At 39.9% G+C, this 21,658-nt stretch overlaps 3 protein-coding genes across 3 annotated transcripts; 1 reads left to right on the forward strand and 2 right to left on the reverse strand.

Annotated features, from left to right (window-relative positions):
- Positions 1-1,017: 1,017 nt before the first annotated feature.
- LOC144629303 (uncharacterized) lies at positions 1,018-8,363 on the forward strand. Its single transcript, XM_078487527.1, has 3 exons — positions 1,018-1,149; positions 3,854-4,539; positions 5,100-8,363. Exons 2-3 carry the CDS (start codon positions 3,861-3,863, stop codon positions 7,877-7,879), a joined length of 3,459 nt encoding a protein of 1,152 aa, XP_078343653.1. The 5' UTR covers positions 1,018-1,149; positions 3,854-3,860; the 3' UTR covers positions 7,880-8,363.
- A 2,739-nt stretch (positions 8,364-11,102) lies between these two features.
- Positions 11,103-15,579, reverse strand: LOC144629323 (sulfotransferase 1B1-like). Its single transcript, XM_078487562.1, has 4 exons — positions 15,277-15,579; positions 13,612-13,956; positions 12,950-13,044; positions 11,103-12,039 (listed from the first exon to the last, which is right to left on the reverse strand). Exons 1-4 carry the CDS (start codon positions 15,455-15,457, stop codon positions 11,758-11,760), a joined length of 903 nt encoding a protein of 300 aa, XP_078343688.1. The 5' UTR covers positions 15,458-15,579; the 3' UTR covers positions 11,103-11,757.
- A 701-nt stretch (positions 15,580-16,280) lies between these two features.
- On the reverse strand, positions 16,281-20,851 carry LOC144628154 (sulfotransferase 1B1-like). Its single transcript, XM_078486213.1, has 4 exons — positions 20,605-20,851; positions 19,513-19,851; positions 18,418-18,512; positions 16,281-17,136 (listed from the first exon to the last, which is right to left on the reverse strand). Exons 1-4 carry the CDS (start codon positions 20,789-20,791, stop codon positions 16,858-16,860), a joined length of 900 nt encoding a protein of 299 aa, XP_078342339.1. The 5' UTR covers positions 20,792-20,851; the 3' UTR covers positions 16,281-16,857.
- Positions 20,852-21,658: the final 807 nt, after the last annotated feature.

Below are 21,658 nucleotides of genomic sequence, written 5' to 3' on the forward strand. Positions count from 1 at the left end.
TTCTTGAACAAGGGAATACAAATAGAGTTTGCAACATGACTATCTTCAATCTTTTTTAGAAGTCAACTCTTGATTGTAAGGGACCAGTCATTATTTATGTAGAGAGGGGGGGGGGGGATATACTGATCAATAAAAATTTCTGCCAGGACCCCTGGCCCTTCCTTACAATCAGGCCTAAAAATGGCAAGGGGTCCTCTCTTTTGATTCAATATTTCATTGATGACCCCCCCCCCCCAATTCCTCCACCAAATACTGAAAGTATTAAGTGACCTCCAGACCTCTTGCAAATCCTAAAAAATGATCACCCCCAAATGAATTCTTAAAGAAAATATTAGACCACCCTCTTGCCAATCTTTAACAGCCTTGACCCCCCCCCCCAGGCTTCTTTTTCCGCTCCCCACATCATGATAATGACCAGAACAAATGAACAAATAAGTCATTTGTTTTAGTTCCAGTTGGCAGGGTTTATGTAATCGGTAATTGCATGTGCAAGATTATCTGTGTAATTCCATGATCTAGCTCTGTACTTTATAAGAAGGTCACCCCTTGTGAGTAAATGAGTTTACAACGGAAAAGATCCAAAAACCAACAGAACTTTGTTCAAACAAAGTATAAACAGATTTTTTGAAACGGTCAAACAATTGTGTCAAAACCCCTGCCTATGCCCAGCCCCCCCCCCCCCCCACCCCCCACCCGCAGCGGCCCAACATTGATAGAAATATAATAAGATACTGCAATATCACAGCGACAAACCGATGAGTGGTGCCGGATCTATTGAAGACCTGGATCAGTAAATTAGTTAAAACGGAAAATATAGACGGCAAACTGATCCTGACGGCTAAAGCGGTCAAAAATAAACAAAGTGGATAAAAAGAAAAAAACTTGAATATATAGAAAAAACTTTGCCCAAAACTGCAACATTGATAGGTACGAAAGTAAAGTTAACTTTGTCAACTTTGCGTGACACGAGGGCCGCATCACGTGACGATGACGTCGGGGAATACCCTTCTGCGCGTCCGCGCGCATTGAGCAAAAAATATTGGCGGGCAGTGGTTCTTCTAATGGCTGGTTTCTGTTTTGGTGTTGTTCGTTTCTTTTGAGATGTGAAAGGTTACATTTGTAAACCGTTGGACATTAATTAAGACCGAGGTAAGCTACTGATCAATTTTAACTAAGTTGTTAGAAAATGCTTAGTAATGCGAATGCACTCCAAGGCGAAACTGCACCTTCTCCGGCTATGATTTTCAAATATTATCGCTTTAGTTTTTCTGTACCTTTATGGCGTGGAGTTGCATTCTTCGCGAATACAGAAACGCACAGAAGCCTTGTTGGTTGAGAATTAATGGAAATTAAGTGTTAGTTACTGCAAAGCTATAAGTTCGATAAATTGTGAAGCGTTTGTTCAGATTTTCACTTCCGTGTACATGCATGTACAAAGAGGCTCTGCCAGGGTAAATTCCAATAAGCGACATGGCCCAAAAAGTAGCGACAGCACATGAAATGAAATTGCGACAAACAATAACCTTTCTCGCCAAATTCCGACAAGTGACAGAAAAGCCTAGAATGGCCGATGAAACAGCGACACCAAGCATTTTGAAATTCAGACAAGCGGACTCCGGGACCCCCCCCTGGCAGGGTACAAAGCTTGAATTTCTACATTGAAAGGAACGAAATATAGATCTTAATTTTTTTGCTTATCTCAGCGATAGGAACGTTGCATACGGAACCTTTAAAGCTTAAAGTTCTCTTGATTTTTTCTCAAATAATTGTTTCAATATTTTGTGGCTACATACCGTCTCTGACTCATGTTTTGTCTCGCTTTCATTTTGCATGTCGCCATATTTGATGACATGATATTTTCTGACGATGTCTGCATGCCTTCTTTATACATACGTCTGTTGGTTCGCAGATGTATAAACGTAAACAAAAGTTTGTGATGGTTATAAGAAAACGAGGTCTTGTTAAATCAAAGTTATCTGTATAAGAACCTAATAGGGAAGATATTTGTTGACAAACATTGTCTTTGTTATTTAAATGTCCAACAAGTTAAACAAAAGAACTCTTTGTTTCACTAGCCAATAGTTCTTTGGTTGGCACATTAATAACAATAGGTGACGTCAACGATATCTTTGCTATAGCCCAATTTCGATATTTTAAAATTCAGCCTAAAACAATAGACATCACTACGAGGCTCTGGGGAATAAACCCCACAAAAACCCCAAAACTTCATACTGATCAGGTCTATAGTTTTAGGCTAAGTTTTAACATATCGACATTGGGCTATTTTTCAATGGTAAAAAAAGTTGAATCATGAAAAGATGTGCTACAAATGTTTACTGGGAATTATTTGGAAAAAAAGCAATCGTCGTCCATGACAGAATGAACATTATAATAAGACAGGTTGCCCCCCCCCCCCCCATTTGCAAAAATCATGCTCTTACACTCTCAAAGAAAGAAAATATCACAATTATAAATAAATTATACTACTAAGCTTACCAATATGCTGTCTACGCAGAGTCTAATTCGGTCTTATCATTCATTAATAGTTTATGCTTTTCACAGGGCCAACATTTCTTCAGTTTGGTGTATATATAACTGATATAATGTTGCTTCCAGGACACATTACTATTGAATTCATTCCTTGGCTATTATATTATCTTTACAGTCATTATAATTATATTATATATTTTAGTTTTTTTGTACTTACTTGGTTATTTTATCTTGGAAAGGTAGTTCTGAAATCATTTTATTCATTTGATTAATGCACATTCTCTGAATTGTATAATCAATATTGTGCAGTTTCCTGATATTTGTGACCTTGCTATCGATTAACAATATACAAGGCCAAGTTTTCTATAAGTGAATAGTCAACAAAGTGCAGTTAAATTGACTATTGCCCATAGAAAACAATTAGACGTCAAGTAGTCTAATTGTTTTAGTACAAATGATTGATTAAAACATTTATTGCTTTTAGAGGGTCTTAGAGTGCGTTCAAGTGAATGGAAGAGATAAATTAATGCTTAATGTTCATACCGTAATGATTCGATTTAGCGTCCTCCTTCCAATAAGCGCCCCCCTTCGAATGTGTTTTTGTCAATAAGCGCCCCTATTCCAATAAGCGCCCCCATTTTAATAAGCGCCCCCATTCTTATAAGCGCCCCCATTCTTATAAGTGCCCCTACTGTGGATGACTGTCCCTACTGAAGTCATCTACGTCACAAAGATAAGCTCATGAACATTCACCGTACTGTACATGTATATATTTACTGCTACAATGAACAATTCTTTTAAAAGTAACTGAACTTTCAACAATTGGTTACTTTTGCATTTTCTATTATTGTTAGTTATTTTAATATTTATTTAAAGTTTTGTTTTGAACATTTGGTTGTTTCTCAAAAAGTTAAATAAGCGCCCTGTCCCGAATAAGCGCCCTGTCTCGAATAAGCGCCCTCCCTTGAGGTGCCAAAAGTAAGTAAGCACCCCGGGCGCTAAATCGAATCATTACAGTAAATGCCCAGTAGAAGGATTCCGTGATTCAGTTACAGCTTGCACCTTGACAAGCTGCTCTCAAATTTTGCTTACCCTGGGCAGTTGTAACCATATTCAATTATGACAAAGCTTCAGGTGCAAATTTTTGAATTTCCTGGATGCTACTATTTTTGCATCCACTAGTCTGCATAGCTAGCAGGATTTTGCAACCAAATGGTTTGTTTTGGGCGGAGTTTCCGGCCAGCTACGCAGGCTAGCCATCACCAAATTAATGAAGTAAAAGAAGGACTGTTCTGCAAATGGTTGGGATGGTTGTCTTGAGTGCTTGGAATCCTTCTAATACCTTTCACTTGACTTGTCCTAGGTAAACTATGGCTGCTGCTACAGCATCATTTTCCTCTTCTAAAGAAACCACCAATTATGCGCGACTTTGTCGTCTTCTGGTAGATGTTGGATCTCACGTTTTAAGAGAAACGTTTGACAAGTTACATCCTCCTGCTGGTCTTCACACAGCCCTTACAAGAAATCATTCTACTCTTCAGTTACTTCGAACGAGGAGAATTTTAAATGCAACACAGTGGGGAAAGTTGTACCCTGCAATCCGCACCTCCGTTTCATCCAGGGACTTTGATATCACTCTCCTGACAGTCCTCTTGCGAAATATTTGTGGCTTGACACCCCCAGCAACTGGTTGGGATGCACTTCCTCCTGTCACTGACACGAGTGTTGAGGCTGATATTGCCCGTGTGAAGTATTTCAGAAATACTGTGTATGGTCATGCTGAGCAAGCCTCTGTCGATGATGCAACTTTTAATGCTTACTGGCAAGATATCCAAGATGCTCTGGTCCGATTGGGAGGAGCCGATTATGGGGTGGCAATTGATGATCTAAAGAATGAATGCATGGACCCTGAAATAGAGGACCACTACGAAGAGCTTTTAAGGCAATGGAAAAAGGATGAAGACAACATTAAAGACCTGCTTGAAGAAATGCACAGAATGCTTAAAGAACTAAATTCAAAGACATCAGCAAGTACACCACAGGCTAAAGGTATGTTTTTGAAAATAATTTCAAATAAAATATATCACTTTTAAATGTAATAATACACGCTAATTATTATCTCCATAATATTCGCTTTAGCTTAAAATAACTATTTAGAAGGCAAAAATTGTGTTTAAGAACTTTAAAAGGGAGGAAATAACGTTTTGAACTTAGACTTAGTCATCATAAGGGTGATTTGAATAAAATAATTGCGTACCCCTGCCTGCTTTTGAGAAGTGACAACCTTTAAGTGAGTCCAATTCAGACAAACATTAATGCCAGTTAACCATGTCTGCCGCCTAACCTATGTCTAACCATGTCCACCTTAGAGAGGTGTTCACCTTAAAAGAGAGTCTAGTTACAGACAAACATAATGATGCCATCCAAACATGCTTCTTTGTCACATAAAGGTATCTGCCTTACAGTGGTGCCTGTATAGAGAGAGTCGATAATGTAGACATACATATATATCAATCTAGTAGAAATTTCCTATAGTTGAATAAATGCTGCTCAAAGTTAGCTGTTGAAAAAAAATCACAGTGAAAAATCCTAAATGCTTATCTTTCCAGATGTTGAAGATCCAAATGACCTCATAGAAAGGATTTGCCAACTCTACATAACTCGTGAAGGTCGGATTTCACTGTTTCCGTGGTGTGAAGATTTCAACTTTGGCCTAAACGACATTTTTACCAGATTAAAGATCGTCAACAGAGACAAAACAAGAAGAGAAACAAATGAGCAAAACATCAGCATGACCGAAATCTTCAAACCTCACAAGGAATGTCCTAAGCCCAGGACTGTCTTGATCGAAGGAGAGCCTGGAATGGGAAAGACAACCTACTGTCAAAAGCTGGCGTATGACTGGGCTAAAGGACAAGAAACCCACGTGTCGTTCCCACAGATTAAATTGCTTCTTCTCCTGAAGTGTGGAGAAATGACTGGTAGCATCTGGGAAGCCATTGATGATCAACTTCTTCCTAAAGATATTGAAGAAGACACAAAGGAGAACTTCTTCAAGTTCATCCGTGCCAACCAGTCCCAAGTTTTACTGGTGCTTGATGGATTGGATGAAGCCCCTTCAAATCCAAGGCAAATGTTTTCTGACCTTGTTGAAAGTAGAGAGCTTCCTAAGTGCCACATCGTTCTCACCTCCAGGCACGAGGGTGGAGTCAAGGTAAGCAAGTACTGTGACACCTTGTTAGAAATTGTAGGATTCACAGAGGAGGATTCCCGAAAGTTTGTCCAGCGTTACTTTAAAGACATGGACGAACTAGGCCAGAAGCTTTTGAGGGAAATAGAATGCAAGAAAGAACTCAAGGAACTGACGGTGAATCCTTTAACCACAGCACTTCTCTGTCTTCTTTGCGATGATTTTAAAGGACGTTTACCGTCGAGCAGAACTCACTTGTATCTTGAAATATCAAATTGTGTTCTTAGAAGATTTCGCCGGAAGAAAGAATTGCCTGACAACATTGAAAACCTTATCGAGGTTTACAAGGAAGAGTTAGAGCAGCTGGGTCTTATTGCACTGAAAGGCTTGGAAAAAGATCAGATGTACTTTGAGAAGCATGAAATTGGAGCCGGTTCAACAAGTGAAAAACCTGTTTTGGAATTTTTGTCAGTCCAGACCAGGAACAGCAAAAGAAGGCCTCATTTGTGCTATGGATTCTCACACAAGAGTTTTCAAGAATTCTTTGCAGGGTTTTATCTTGCTAGCCAAATTTCAAAGGGAGAAATTGACTTTGAAAGTTATGTTGCCGACGAAGAGGTCCTCTGCAAGCTCAAACAAGTCATTTTGTTTGCAGTTGGAATTATTGGCCTTAAAGGTGAGGATGATGCTTTGTGTCTAGATGTCTTGAAGACCATTATCAAGAAAGCCAATCTTGCTCACAATTCTATTCTTCAGAGTTATTATCTGTGTCTTGCCTTAAACTGCACTGGCGAGTGTTCTACATTAAATCCAAGACTTCGAGCCCAAATGTTGCACTCAATTGGCACCAGTCTAGAGCTTAAGAGGTTGATCATCTCTCACAACAGCTGTGACGTCCAGTCTCTTGGCGAGGCCCTTAAAGCCAACACCACACTGACTAAACTAGAGATGCCTTCACACAGTTTCGGAGACTTGTGTGCCATTTCTCTGGCAGGGACTCTCTACGTTAATAAAACACTAACTGAAGTCGATATGTCAAACAACACAATCACTGCACTTGGGACCCAGCAACTGGTGAACGCACTCATGGTCAATACCACCCTCCTGAAATTGAACCTTTCATTAAACTTTTTACATGATGATGGAGCCAGAATCTTTGCAGAGTTCCTGAAGGCCAAAAGAGCCCTCCCTGCCTTAAGCGTATCTGCAAATGGCATTGGCAATCCAGGTGTCACAGCACTTGCTGAAGGTCTTCAGATGAATGGCCCTTTAAAGCTCTTAGATCTATCAAGAAACCCCAGCATTGGTAACCATGGTGTTACTTCACTGTGTGAAGCTCTGCAAATCAACAGAACCCTGACTTGGCTTAATCTGTCAGGAACTGGTATTCATGATGTTGGAATTCGTTCACTTTCTGCAGTCCTCAAAGCCCCAAGCAGTCTAACCTCCTTGGTGCTCTCGGATGTAAGGATTAGTGCCCACAGTGTTAAACCAATCGCTGAAGTCCTAAGAGTTAATTCTACCTTGAATTCCCTTGACTTCCAGGGAAACAAGGTCAGTGTTGGTGGGGCTCGCTTAATCGCTGAAAGCCTTAAATTCAACACCGCCCTTAAATATTTGAATCTGTCAAGGAACAACATCAGAGCCAAAGGTGCACAGTTCCTTTCCGAGGCTCTCAAAGTTAACTCAACCCTGGCCATTTTGGGCTTATCGCAGAACGCCCTTGATGCTCGTGGTGCCCAATTTCTTTCAGAAGGTCTTAGAGTCAATACTGCTCTGACGCAATTGGATCTGTCAAGTAATTGCATGGGTGATGCAGGTGCTCATTCAGTAGCTGAGGCCCTTAAAGTAAATGCCACTGTGACTTGGCTTAGCCTTTCAAGTAACGCCATTGGTGATCCTGGAGCGCATTCACTCTCAGGGGCCCTCCAAACCAATGCCACCTTGAGTGACCTGGATTTGTCAGGCAATGGCATCCAATCTTCTGGTGCACAGGTTTTTGCTGAGGGACGCAAAACTTCGCAAACTTCCACTTTAAAATTTGTAAACTTTTCAGGCAATAACATTGATGACTCAGGGTATCGAGCACTTGTTGATGCTGGTTTCCGTTTTATGTCTTTTCCTCCAATTATCTTGAAGGTAGAATCTGTACACAAAGCCACAGTTACTGAACGTAACGCAAAACTTGTCAGAAAGTAGAGGAGGAAAACTCGCCATAAACATTGTGCGCTGCAATTTACTGAAAGGATTTTTTCTTTATCTGTAGATATGGCAATGAAGTAATACTTTCGAAAGAACGTAAGACAGTCATTTGTCCTTGCTCATGTGTGAGAAGTTCAGACACTGCCAAAGACTTGTGTTTGAATAACATTTCTCGTTTTCGCAAACTTCCACTCGTGTTTCTTAGCATTACAAAACAAAGCGTTTTCTGTTAAAATCAGCGAATCTGATTGGTTCTCTCATCGTTGACGATTCGCTGATCGAAAGCTCGAGATAGTTGTCATATTTGCTAATTGGAGTTTATCTATATTGTACCACAGGGAGACCACAACAGTAAAAAAAATTAAATAAATAAATAAAAGAATATTATTCACGTGGTTTCGTTCGTTTTCTGTGTTGTTTTTCTTTATGCGTAGTCGATACGACACGACAGCACTGTTGTCGTATGCTGAGCTGTCTTGTGCGCGAGCGGATTTCAGATATGCAAATTTCTTCTTTTCTTAATAATAATTGACAAGGGTGGCAACTCTTTCACCAAACGATTTGAACACGCTTTACGAAATCGCTTTGAACTATTTTTCTTTCTCGCCTTTTTGCGACAAAAATCGACACAAAAGAATGCTGGATAAATTTTGAATACGCTCACCTGTCTGTTTCCTGAAAAGAAGCGTTTTCCAGAGAGAATTTGAGCTCCCTTTTAGATGTTTTCCTCGGGTTTTTTTTTTCGTTATAGCTGCGGCCAGTTACCTTGGCACATTCGTCAGCGAATTATGCGCCATCAAGTGCGAATCAACTACGCTCCCTCCCTCGCAAAAAATCTCTGCGAGGGAGGGAGCGTAGTTGATTCGCACTTGATGGCGCGTAATTCGCTGACGAATGTGCCAAGGTAACTGGCCGCAGCTATTACGAAAAAAAACACCGAGGAAAACATCTAAAAGGAAGCTCAAATTCTCTCTGGAAAACGCTTCTTTTCAGGAAACAGACAGGTGAGCGTATTCAAAATTTATCCAGCATTCTTTTGTGTCGATTTTTGTCGCAAAAAGGCGAGAAAGAAAAGAGTTCAAAGCGATTTCGTAAAGCGTGTTCAAATCGTTTGGTGAAAGAGTTGCCACCCTTGTCAATTATTATTAAGAAAAGAGGAAATTTGCATATCTGAAATCCGCTCGCGAACAAGACAGCTCAGCATACGACAACAGTGCTGTCGTGTCTATCGACTACGCATAAAGAAAAACAACGCAGAAAACAAACGAAACCACGTGGATAATATTCTTTTATTTATTTAATTTTTTTTACTGTTGTGGTCTCCCTGTGATTGTACCTTCAACAAAGGTCCATAATAGTTGCATATCATTGCACCTTGCCTTGCAGATATGTAAAATATTACGAAAGAGAAAACAGGCCAAGGTTTTCTTTTAGGTTTATAACATTTTTGTGAGAAAACACAACTCTAAAACATTTACAGCTCACTCATGCAGAAAGCATATTTTTATGCCTTTTATTTCAGTATAATCAGAATCAAATTCAAGTCACCAATGGACTATAAAAATGGACTAAACACGAATGGTATTTGGGAAGACGAGAGCAATACAGAATGCACAAGCCTTAAAACGTTTTATACGCCTTATATTATGAAGAGAAATCCATTTCAAAGGTGGATTTTAGTTAGATTTTATCTGGCCCAGTAGAAGACTTGATTTAGTAGATAAAATGTTGGCCATTATATCGTACTGAGGAAGAACCCCCCCCCCCCCCAAAAAAAAATCGATATAAGCTATCCCTCCATAACAAATATGTTATTAAATAACGATGTTATTCAGCCCGGTCAATTAAGTTACAGTAAAATGCGAGGAACAAACCCCGATATCACAGTTTCCCAGTCCCTTGGCTATGATTTAGGCTTTGCTTAGCTGGTCAGAGCACCCTCGGTAACCAATGTGTGTTAACATTACATAGGAACAGTAGAAACATTTGTATTGCTTACTTACACCAAGTAGTTAATAACGATCTGACAGAAAACTTTTGACAGGTGGTGTTTACATTCTAAGCATTACAGTAACTACAATCCTGGCTACAAGTCCTTGGGACACCAGACAATGAGACTGGTGACAAATGGTTTTGCATTGTAATGTCATTCAATTCTCTGAATCCCCTTCCCACCATAAAGTGTTAGGGATATCGGGCCAGCCTTCGATGGAACAACACCAACATTGTGTTGCAGATGAGGATAGTGTGGTGAAGCAGAAGTGCATTTGTGGGCAAAAATGTAAATGCGCCATGACTGTTGACCAGGATTGCAGTCACGTGCGTCACGCAGGTACTCATGAAGGTAGCGGTGATGTGTTTTTTTTTTAGGGAGGGGTGAGAGGAAGAGGTTCAGTTGCGGACCATTGAGGAAACGTTTTCGCTTAGTCAATTCTAACAGTTTTAACAGTTAATTAATTAACTTGATTCAGAATGGCGGTTATTGGAACTGTAGTGATGTGGCTTGCTGTCTTAAGCTTCAAGTTTCAGCCCCGACATGACAGTTATCGTATATTTAAGTTATAACGGTAGTTATAGTTTCCAGCTACCGATGCTTTCCAAATAACGTTGTTAAGGTCTAATGGGGTAAGTTTGGCATTTAGATAATTTACAATACTTTTGCACAGCAGAATAAGTTACTTAACCATGTTTTGAATTTCCTAGGGTAATTTACTTAGTCGTCAGATTCGTCTTTCGTTAAATAAATTAAACTGGTTGTAGTATTTGCTGTGTCACTTTCGATTGATAGCGCTCTCGTGTTGCACAGCAGTATGGGAATACGAGATTCCGGGGGGGGGGCAGGGGCAATATAACTGACGAGGGAGACGGCCTTTCAAATTTAATTTAAAAGCGCCCTTGAAAGGTACAGTGAAACTCCGCTTTACGTACACCCGCTCAATACGGACACCCCCTTATTTCGGACAGTTTCGTTTCTCCCGACAACACGCTCATACATTTTCTCTGATCTGTACCCGCTTAATACGGACACCCGCTAATACGGACAACGAACACTTCTGTGACCCAAGTGAAACGCTCTCATACAAAGTTAACCTCGCTTTACGGACACTTTTCGGTCACTGCTTATCTTTGCACCGTACATTTCCATTTGTACCGACTGTGTGCTTAATGCATCCTGCTAAAAAATGAAAACTTTGTACAGATTAACGCGTTTTTATTAGTAATACAGTAGCATAATAACGTGCCATGCTTGACAACTGTCGTTTTTCCGGTGTTTGACTGCCATAAACACACATTTGACTCATTGAATGAGCACAACGTTTCTTCAGTTTGAAAAGGCATTAGCCATCGTTTTGTTGCTTCAAAATTGTTTCTTTTAGTCTGTATTTATACAATGTGCCCTTGACGTATACTTTAAGAGCCCGCTTAAAACCGCCATCCCAATAATACGGACACTTCAGCGTGTCCCTTTGGGGTCCGTATTACCAGGGTTCCTCTATGCAAGAATCCAGTTTTGGGAACGAATTATAGTTAATTGAATATAACTGGTTTTTCAAAGACCCCATACAAAATTCGACTTGCCGACTTAAATTAATCAATTAAAATTTTAAATCTATCTCAATGGAAGCAACGATCGCGAGGGAGTATACTAACGGAGTACGTTGCAACAAAACAAAGAAAACTTCTTATCGCCCCAGAATGTCAATCAAGATAACGTTCTTACGGCAGAATTTGTTTTTTGAAGGTCAGTTTTAATTTTAGTCTTCTAATAGGCGAGATGGACCAGATCCTCCTAACAAAGCGTAGCCAGGCTAATAACAACTTTTTTCATTAAACATGTAGTATAATTTTAAAAATACACATGTAAAAGCGGGCTGTCAAATGCCAAAGTCAAATTCAAGTCCAGTCCCTTTCAGCTTGTCCATAACCTCGTTTTCAAACCGCTCGTCCAGTTCTGGGGTGAAGTAGTTTTTCCAATCTCCGGTCTCTCCTTTACGTAACAAGTTTGGACCTTCACTCCATCCCGCCAAAGCTGAAAAACTCGTTTTGTTCTTCTGCATTCCTTTGAATGTGCACTGTTGAGCGATTCGCTGGATAATTTCTTCTGTTGGCTTCAAGTTAAGGAACTCGGCGATGACTCGGATATTGGCTGCTAAATCCTAAAGAAAGGAAGACGTGCTTCATTTACAGATCGAGTTTAAGTTAGAAATATGTATATAAACAGTACCACATGAAAGTACTGCTCAATAGCTTTCATATGGTCACACACAGGGGTTTCATCCACAGACTTAAACGTTAGGACCACCTTGTGCAGCATAATAAAGAGTACCACATGAAAGTACTGCTCAATAGCTTTCATATGGTCACACCCTAGGGTTTCATCCACAGACGTAAACGTTAGGACCACCTTGTGCAGCATAATAAAGAGTACCACATGAAAGTACTGCTCAATAGCTTTCATATGGTCACACACAGGGGTTTCATCCACAGACTTGAACGTTAGGTCCACCTTGTACAGAATAATACAAACAAAAATGATGAAAGTACTGCTCACTATCTTCCATTTGAATGGTCGCACACTAGGGTTTCACACAAACCTTAAAGTTAGGACCACTTAACCCCTTGTACAGCATAATAAACATGAATAAACAGTACGACACGTACTGCTCAACAGCTATCATGTAAATGGTCACACAAAGGGTTTTCTTCTACGGACAAGAATTAAGCTTCACCGAAATTAACTGACTTAGGCTTGGTCCAGGGAGTGAAAAAAATCTAAGCTAAAAATCCTTGTTCCTTTTCAGTTTTTTTTTTTTTGATGTAATATAGTTACCTTTTATGAGTTTCTGTAGTTTCTGACGTTTCCCAACATTAGGAAAACTATTATTATTAGAGAATGTGGATACTTCTAGAGGTGGGTGCTAACAAATAATAAGATTAGTCTCATGGAAAGCTTTTGGCGGAAGTTATCTAATCAGAAAACAACATCTTATTCTGTTCACTGAAACACCTTGCACCTTTGCGTAAAACAGTTTTAATCGATGGACACCTACATCCGGGTAAACGAACCTTTTTTAAGTCTTCGTATTTCAGGAATAATACATTGGCCTCGTCTCGGTGATTCCACCAGCTTATCACGTGATTATTCCATCTGCCATACGAGTCTGTGTGGAAGAAACGAAAATTTATGACAAATAACATTTAATGCGAAAACAAACCCGGTGGGGCAGGGTACTGCTTGGAAAAGTAGATCCCAAAAACTTTTACACTGAAACAAGGCCACAAAATTCTACTCTTGCTTTATGGAAGGCTATCTGTGGCAACATCACCCCCATGTTCCTTTTAAATGTAATCGTAAAGTTAGTGACACCTTATCCAACACCTTTTCCATTAAGTTTTGTTTATAAGTTAACTTTTCAGTTAGGCTTGCTGTTTGGTAATGTGCTTAGAAGTGGCAGGAGCCTATTACACTGGTAGTGAGTAAAATGTATTGAAGTTGATTGATTGATTGATTGACTCACTGACTGACTGACTGACTGACTGATTGATTGATTGGTTGGTTGATTAATTGATTAACTGCATGAATATACGCCAGCCCATTTCCAAACAGTTTTTTAAGCTCTTACAAGTCCTTCTGAATAAAAGCTTGCAATCTCACTGGCATGGACCGCGCGGAAAAGTCACGAAGCCTGAAACTAGCCAAAATTTACAAGAACGTTTATATGTATTACCTTTCCCATCAATGAATAACTTTACATAAAACTCCCAAGGTCCATTGTAGCCTGACCGAGCTGCCGTGGCGTTAACAAAGTGGTATTTAGATACCGCGACGTCCTTCGGGTTCCGTGCAACGTAGATATACCGGCATCTTGTTTCTTTGCTATCACCTTTGGGGATGATGTCATAGGTGAGGTGGGTCTTGATGATGCGGGGACTGGGGAGAGACGTGAGGGTAGGTTGGTTTGTATTTGGTTTTGTGGAGTACTCCAAGAACGGAACTCGTTCAGCCAGGTCAACTGCACTAGTTTCTCCATTATTGAAAAGTTGCCACACGATTTCACCAACCCAAGTCGTTCCTTGTGAATAATATTAACAATTAAACAAGACGTGAATACAATTTATTTACTCACGTAACACGAAAGAGGTCTCAGAAGTTCAAGTGGATGTGCAGCAAAGATCGAATTCAAACTTATCAAAGCAAACTCTTTGTCAGCAACACATTTTCGGTTCAGTGTTTATCTTGTGGTTTCGATGTGATTTATGGGGAAGAATAGAGTTGATTTTCTTTTAAGAAATGGTAAAAATAAAATGGGAGAAAAGAACATAGCTAGAAGAAAACTAAAAACAACACTACCAAGCTTTCACCCATAGTTAAACGTAGTCTCTGTATCCAAGCAAAGACATAGCGTTTTTCAGGCTTTCGCCCAAAAGCAAGAAACTGTTCTCTTACTAACTTTTAAGGGGAGCAGGGATAGCGCAGCTTTGTTGTTGGTTCTCGTCCTTGCTCCGAGGGTTTTTCTCCGGGTTCTCCGTTTTCCTCCGTCCACAAAAACCAACACTACTAAATTCCAATTCGATCTGGAATCAGTGGGATCGGAAGAGCCACCATGTGGATGATGATGGGTTGGTTGGTTAATAATAATTAATTTTTTTTGCATAAAACGTATTTTTTTCCTATCTTAAGTTGTTATTTTGTGCACAGACGAGAAAAGCTCGGAAAAACGCTGTGACAAATTTGCTCTGATTTACTTTCGGCTGCTTTCATCTATCACGTATGTATAATAGAACGTTGAAACACTGGAAAGAAAAGGTTTTAAGCTTTACTGTAGGTTTTCAAAGGAAAAAAGAGAGAGATTTTTAACTCAACTCCAAATCCATACAAACTTGTATAGTACGCTTTGTTCACCTGTCACGGATCACAGTCAGATTCAACGCGTCACGCGTCACGCATAACCACCAGCTACGTTCGATTATTACCGCGAAACTACCTCAGTTCAACTGTGGGTGCGTTCGTTTGGGATGATCCGGATCAGGATACAATGATCCAAGATCATTTGGATCTTGGTGTATTAAAGGAACGGATGAATTACACCACGATCCGAGTGATGTTGGATCATGGTATCAGGTCATCTCGTCACCAAGGTTTCACGCCACCAAGCGAAGAAGTTAAAATATAATCCTGAATATTTCTCGTTCTTTAAGCGTGGGGAGGCTAGTTTGCTTGGTGGCGAGTTGGTTAGTGGTGAGCCTCCCTTGTAGTGAGGTAATAGGCATTCTGGATCATTGATCCTGCTCCGATCCGGATTATCCCGAAGGAAAACGCACCCTCAAACTAACTTAACTCAATACAATACACCTCAAACAGACCTCTAACTATAGATCTCAAACTGACTTACCTGACTTGGGAAAACTCACGACCATAACATCTTCCTTTCTCGTCTGAAAACTGTTTATAAAATCGTGCAAAGCGGCGGGGTTTGGTGCGAAAGACATCGGGAACGGCAAACCAGAAATTTGGACAGTCTTTTGCGATTTCCATTCGCCATCTTGTTCATGAAAAACGGGATAACTTTCCATTTTTCAATTATCGCTGGCTGAAACCAGTGAGTAGCCTAACTTTTTGAGTTTGTTCTGTTTTCGCCAAATGGGCGTATTAAAAACGGTGAGTGCTCGGGTCGATTTTGCAATCGAGGTTTACAAAGTAAACATTGCGTGATCGCGTGACTATCTGATGCGGCGTGTCGGAAGTGAAATTACATGTCACGCCACGGGTGAATTTCACGCATCACGCATCCAAGACCAAATAGGCTGCTTTCTTAAAATATAAGAACTGATAAGACCTTCAAAAGAAAACAGCCGTCATTGTAAATCAAAGGTGAACTGAACGAAAAGGGATTGGGAAGAAAGGGAGAGGATATCTTTTTCAAGTAGTTCTACTAAGTTAAGAGACACGCGAAAGGTTCTCCGCGCATACGCGACTTAAATTAACGCGTATTGCAGGGAAAATTTCTTTTAAATAAAGAAAATTAACGCGACTTAAATTACAGTGCGACGCGACTTACCGTGGCCACCCAATAAACTTTTTTACAAGCGTGCTCTCGTAATATTGACCAACACACCTGCTTGCAAAGTTGATGATGAGATACTTGTTACATCGTATTTATCAACAAAACAGGGTTATAACGTAAAATATTACAAGATGACACTTGTGAAAAAGTTTGTTGGGTGGCCACGGTAAAGGCGCGTCGCACTGTAACGCGTATTGGAGGGAAAATTTATTTTAAATAAAGGAAATTTAAAACGCGAGGGACGGGGCAGACTTGCAACATGAAGAAAATTACGCATTCTTTGTCTCTTATGATATTTTGGCTGTTGTACCGCTGTTCTGAAAGCAAAAATAATCATTCTTTAAGGCTTTACCATTGTGAAAAATTGAAAAATAGTGTACAGAAAAGAGGTTTTATTTGTTTCCTCATTTCTATATGTGTTCGGTCTGTATCCAGTATTTGGAATGAAATTAAGGTCTTGGAAATAAACGCTCCAGTTAAATAATGTCGCGGAAATTAACGCTCAAAAAAATTAACGCGTCTTAAACTAACGCGAATTTTGAGAATTCGCGTTAATTTCCTATAATAAGATAAAAAGATAGGTCAGAAATTTTATCGATGTTAAGACTAAAGCTCACACTTACGCAGCAAAACAAGGCTTATTAGAGAGGTGCAAAAAAGTGGCATTTTTTAATGTTGCAGTAAAATAGTGACAAAAAATGTACACGTGTTGGGTGCCGAGTGAATATGGTAACTTCAAAACGGACAGTTGCCTTGTTTAGGAATTCTCATGATTGATCATCTTGGAAAGGGAAAGTGGGCTTTCTAGAGAGGGAGACCTAATTAGGTGGGCTTGGGTTAAAAAAAGAAAATTTGACAGAAGTAATTATGTTTAAAATAAACATTTCTGATCTTGAGAACCGTCTTTTGTCAACTTCCAAAGTCAAAAACAAGTCCAGTCCCTTTCAGCTTGTCCATGACCTTGTTCTCAAACATCTCATTCACTTCTGGAGTGAAGTAATTCTTCCAATCACCGATCTCTCCGTTTCGTAGCAGTTTTGGCCCCTCGGCTGTGCCTTCTAACCAGTAATTTGATGCATTCTTCATCATTCCCTTAAAGCTACACTGTTCTGCAATCCTGTTTGCGATGTCTTCTGTTAGTGGCTTGCCAAGGAACTCAGCAATCCTGCGAACATTGCTTGGCAAGTCCTAAAATAAAAACCAATCAATTATAGACTAGTGAAACCTCCCTAAAGGGTATTGTTTAGGGGGCTCTGTCTAGATTACCAATAAGTCCGTTCACTCCCGGGGGTACTCCCTATAATGGCGCTTACAGGGAGGCTCCGCCCGAAAGGGGTACCTTTTTCAGGCTTCAGGTATATAAAAGAGTAGGGGTTTCACAAGTTAAGGTATACGAAAGGGTATGGAAATCTGTCATTTAGGTTTTAAAAAGGGCTTTTAATTAAAATATTTCGAACAAATGCAATTTATGCCTTTATTTATTTTAATTTATTAAGCGCTACTTGAAAATGACAAGAAAACGTCGTGTTCTAAGTCTATGCCATGTCTTTTAGGTATATGAAGGGGGTTCCTTTTATCAGTAAAAGGTATACAGAAGGGATACAATTTCTGTCAAAATGGTATATAAAAGGGCAAGGGGTTAGAGCTCGGGGCAGAGCCTCTCCATATAAAACTTTTTTGAGACCCCCCCACCTCCCCCCTTCCCCGGGTGTTCACTACATGGACCTTCTAAACCCTGTCCCTATGTTGGTCAGGGTAGGAAGTGGTTAGGTTTACTTATGCAAGTCTACAGGCTTTATTGGAACTTATAAATGAAGTGTCGGACACAGCATGTGCAGTCATGCCCATGTCACAGTGTCCCATTAGTGACAGGTGCTTCCTTACTGGGGGTCGTAATATAGATTTTATGTTTGGTCATAAGCTCATGATGCCTATCCTACTTTCAGAATGATTCTGCTCAAATGTCAGTCCTGGTACAGTTATTCCTAAGGTCAAAGTATAGTTCCTGGGCATGTGTAAAAAGTGAAGCGAGAAGGGGAATATGGATGTGAGGAGGGAGCTAGTACTCAAGAACGTTTAGTATGGGGAGACTGCACAAATGTCCATACCCTTGACGTTATTCCAGGGTCTGGATGATTGGGCCCCCAGTTACCTGAAGATCTGGATCCACCACTGCGTTTTGTTTAAATACAGTTTTGAAGCTACCATGGTTCAATCTCCTATTAGTATAGGCAGACACCCTTACTAGGACTAGAAAAACGTCAGCTTAGGAGATAAAGGTATCTGCTTGTGGGAGGTTAAAAATTGTAGTATTTGTATGTCTAAGTGTCATGCTGTAGATGTTATTGGACTAGTAAGTGTCCACATATCAGAGGTGTCTATCTTCAGAGGGGGGATTTTAGTGAAATTTTGACTGTGTTGTTGCAGGAGTCCACAGTTAGCAGAGGCAGACCACTAACACACACTCACCTTTTTCAAGTCTTCAAACTTTAGGAATAACACATTTGGATCATCTTTATGTTGCCACCATCTTAACACATGATCATTCCATACTCCATAAGACACTGCAACACAAAAAATTATAATCGCCATGGACTTCAAAGTTGTGCCAGATTAGAAGACAAAACTTGACCTGTTTGTACTGTCACTTTGTCCCCAGCGGGAATTATACCTATGACCTTCCACATAATGGTCGGATGCTCTAACCACTGAGCTACAAGGATACTTGAAGCAACTAGGTAATATAACTATTTTGCAAGTGATATGTGACATCAGCGAACTGAGCCATTACAGCAAGGCGCCCAAAAGTGTGACCACTTTTTAATTTATTCACATTCTTTCGTACAGATTTAATCCAATCAGAAGTCAACTGCAAGCTATCCACGGCTTTTGATTGGATTAAATCTGCACGAAAGAATGTGAATAAATTAAAAGTGGTCAAACTTTTGGGCGCCTTGCTGTAAAGGCATGTTAAGAAAGACTAAGCTCACTGCTTGATATCAACAGTCAGTTCCTGCTTCGATACCGTAAGAGGTTAAAGTCATATAAAGAACATGCAGGGATCCAGGAAAAATGGTGATTATTTCCCGATAACATAAGCAACGAGGCATCAGCCTGTAGCAGGGTCCTGGGGCAAAAATGCTCCTTCAGCAAAATTTTAGGACAATTTTTTTTGACATGGTGGAAACTGGGCTGGATCTTTGCCTGAAGTAGCATCTGAAAATTTGTAAAGGAGCACCTTTAGTACCAAAACAGAAAAGTTTCATAGGTATATGTACATGTGAAGCATCAATGTTCGTGCCATAAAAAGAAACTGGATACTAACTGTTTGGTGGGGTGTTATGGAGGACTATCCATAAGCATCTTTACCAATTCTCCACAGTTTATAATAGTCTCCCCGATATAGAATTGATCTCCCAGATACCTGTTTTGGGGGTTGACAAAAGATTCTTATATGCAAATCTACTTTGGGAATATCCCAGGTTTGGATTTTTGTAAGTTGGCATCTCTGCATAATAAGATCAAGAGACTTGATTGTAGTAATTAACTGTACAAATTCCTCACCTTTTCCCTCCACAAATAATCTGGTGAAAAACTCCCATGGGCCATTATACCCAGCAACTGAGCCAAAATCTTTCGTAAATTCATAAAATGACACTGCCACATCCTTTGGATTTCGTGCAACATAAATGTACTTGCACTTTGTGTCGTCAGTTTGTCCTTTCGGGATGACATCATAGGTAAGGTGTGTATGGAGAAGTCGTGGACTGGGGAGTGTGCTAACGTCAGCTCGATCAGGACTTGTTCCACGCTCCAACATAGGAACTCGTTCAAAAATCTTTCTTGTGCTTTGTTGCCCATTGTTGTACACCTGCCAGAGAATTTCCTGAAGCCATGTTGTCCCTTTCAAGGAAACATTCCAAGTTTAAAATATATTCTATCATAATTTTAAAACTAGTTTTGCAGAAGCACACAGTTAGAGATGTGATTATTCGGTAGCAGGCATTTAATCAAGAAAGTATGGTACCTTCCTTACTTGATTGAGTACCACAGCACTCTTTAATTTTTTATTTTTTTTGGTTGCAGTGGTTATTAAGATGCTGTGCTTATTTGGGGGCGCTCTTTATTAAAGTTCCAAAAGTGATTAATATAAAAAATCTCCCCACAGTATCAGTATGTCACATAAGAAAAATCAAGTTCACGGGTCATAAACAGAAGTAATGATCCCAAAATGAAAAGAAAAGTAAGCTTATAAAGTTTATGTTATGTCCGTAGGCTTAATTATGTTAATGATGATGATGATGTAGCCTGAGTATCAGGCTTTTCTAAAGGGGAAGGAAGAAAGGGTAATAAAAGCGCGAAAGGTACCCAATCAGCGCCACATCCAGAATCTGGATGTTCGACATGACCCAATCAAAGCGTTTGTATCAGGCCTTCCTTCCCTACCCTCCCCCCTCCCCTTAGGAAGGCCTTATACTCAGGTTAATGATGATGATGAATAAATAAAAACAGATAATTAAAATAATGCTCCTGGATAACTTTGATTTATATTTATGTTGCATGATTTCTGTTAAAGAATTAAACACGTTAATGAAGTGATCCAAAGTGGTCTAGCATTCAGCAGTATTCAGTTTATATCGTTTAACCCTGGCTTACCTGACTTGGGGTAACTCACAACAAATACATCATCAGCTCTTGTCTGGAAATTGACGATGTAATCTCGCAGTGCCGCAGGGTTTGGTGTAAAGAATTGATGAATTGGAATTCCTTCCATTAAAAAAGTCTTTGGCGATGTCCATTCTCCTTCCTTTTCTTGAAAAACGGGAAAACTGCAACTGGACATCGAGATTTGGGTATGTCGAAGTTTCCCTTAGGTCGACTCGGACGGTTGCTCAATGCTTTGTGCGCATGTAACGCAACAGGCACGATCTAGTGCGTGACGTAAGGGTGACTTTGGGTCACGCAAACGAAGCAAGTATGATCGAAAACGGTGGGCGGGGCCTCAGTTTTCAAAAAAATGTTCTCAAATTTTGTGTTCCTTGTTGTGGTGTGAAGAGTTTTCTGCGGGAGTTAGCTTTGAGCCCGGTAATCCAGCTGTCGGTGGATCATGCTCACAAATACTAAATTAAATATATTCAGTATTGAACTGCCAGTGGGTTACTTACAGGACTTGCTTCTTAGTTGTTTCTTCAAAATATCCATCTTCAGCGGGGTGTCGGACCTTCAGATTACTTTCCTCCAATTTATATTTACATTGTTGCGTATATATGTTTTCAACCGCTTATTCTAAGAACTTGTACATATTGAAATTATCTTTCCTTAGCAACTAATCGGGCCAGAATTAGAAAATCATCAGCGTATCGATCATTGTCACGTTTTTTCGGCTGCTTATCAAAGTTTTTCAATTCAGTGTAACATATACTTGAGTACTTGAAATATCTATCGACATCAGAAGTCCATAATCGATAATCCATGTACTTCTGTCGACATACAGGAATTATGAGTTATACAAGTAGCTGTTAGCTCCTGTTTACCAGTTGGATCAACTAAAGAGACAATTAAATTTTAAAAAAATCACAGATGTTGACTATTCTGAAGAACGGTAAACACTAAACAGGATACCGCAGAATCAACCTCCAGAAAAAGGGAGGGGGGAATTAGCAAAGAGACACGACGTCCCACAGTTGCAAGTGAAGGGACAGCTACCATG

The sequence above is a fragment of the Oculina patagonica genome, chromosome 10 (genome assembly GCF_052425735.1).
Source record: "Oculina patagonica isolate OP01 chromosome 10, crgOcupat, whole genome shotgun sequence".
Taxonomy (NCBI): Eukaryota; Metazoa; Cnidaria; class Anthozoa; order Scleractinia; family Oculinidae; genus Oculina; species Oculina patagonica.

What these genes read in the sequence shown, in the direction of transcription:
- LOC144629303 (XM_078487527.1), top strand. Translation starts at nt 3,861, where the DNA reads ATGGCTGCTGCTACAGCATCATTTTCCTCTTCTAAAGAAACCACCAAT. An exon ending in AAGTACACCACAGGCTAAAG is followed by an intron (nt 4,540 to 5,099) that starts GTATGTTTTTGA and finishes TTATCTTTCCAG; the next exon opens with ATGTTGAAGATCCAAATGAC.
- LOC144629323 (XM_078487562.1), bottom strand. Translation starts at nt 15,457, where the DNA reads ATGGAAAGTTATCCCGTTTTTCATGAACAAGATGGCGAATGGAAATCG. An exon ending in CGTGAGTTTTCCCAAGTCAG is followed by an intron (nt 13,957 to 15,276) that starts GTAAGTCAGTTT and finishes ATTATTCACAAG; the next exon opens with GAACGACTTGGGTTGGTGAA. An exon ending in AATACGAAGACTTAAAAAAG is followed by an intron (nt 12,040 to 12,949) that starts GTTCGTTTACCC and finishes TCCTTTCTTTAG; the next exon opens with GATTTAGCAGCCAATATCCG.
- LOC144628154 (XM_078486213.1), bottom strand. Translation starts at nt 20,791, where the DNA reads ATGTCCAGTTGCAGTTTTCCCGTTTTTCAAGAAAAGGAAGGAGAATGG. An exon ending in TGTGAGTTACCCCAAGTCAG is followed by an intron (nt 19,852 to 20,604) that starts GTAAGCCAGGGT and finishes TTTCCTTGAAAG; the next exon opens with GGACAACATGGCTTCAGGAA. An exon ending in ATTATTTGTGGAGGGAAAAG is followed by an intron (nt 18,513 to 19,512) that starts GTGAGGAATTTG and finishes TTTGTGTTGCAG; the next exon opens with TGTCTTATGGAGTATGGAAT.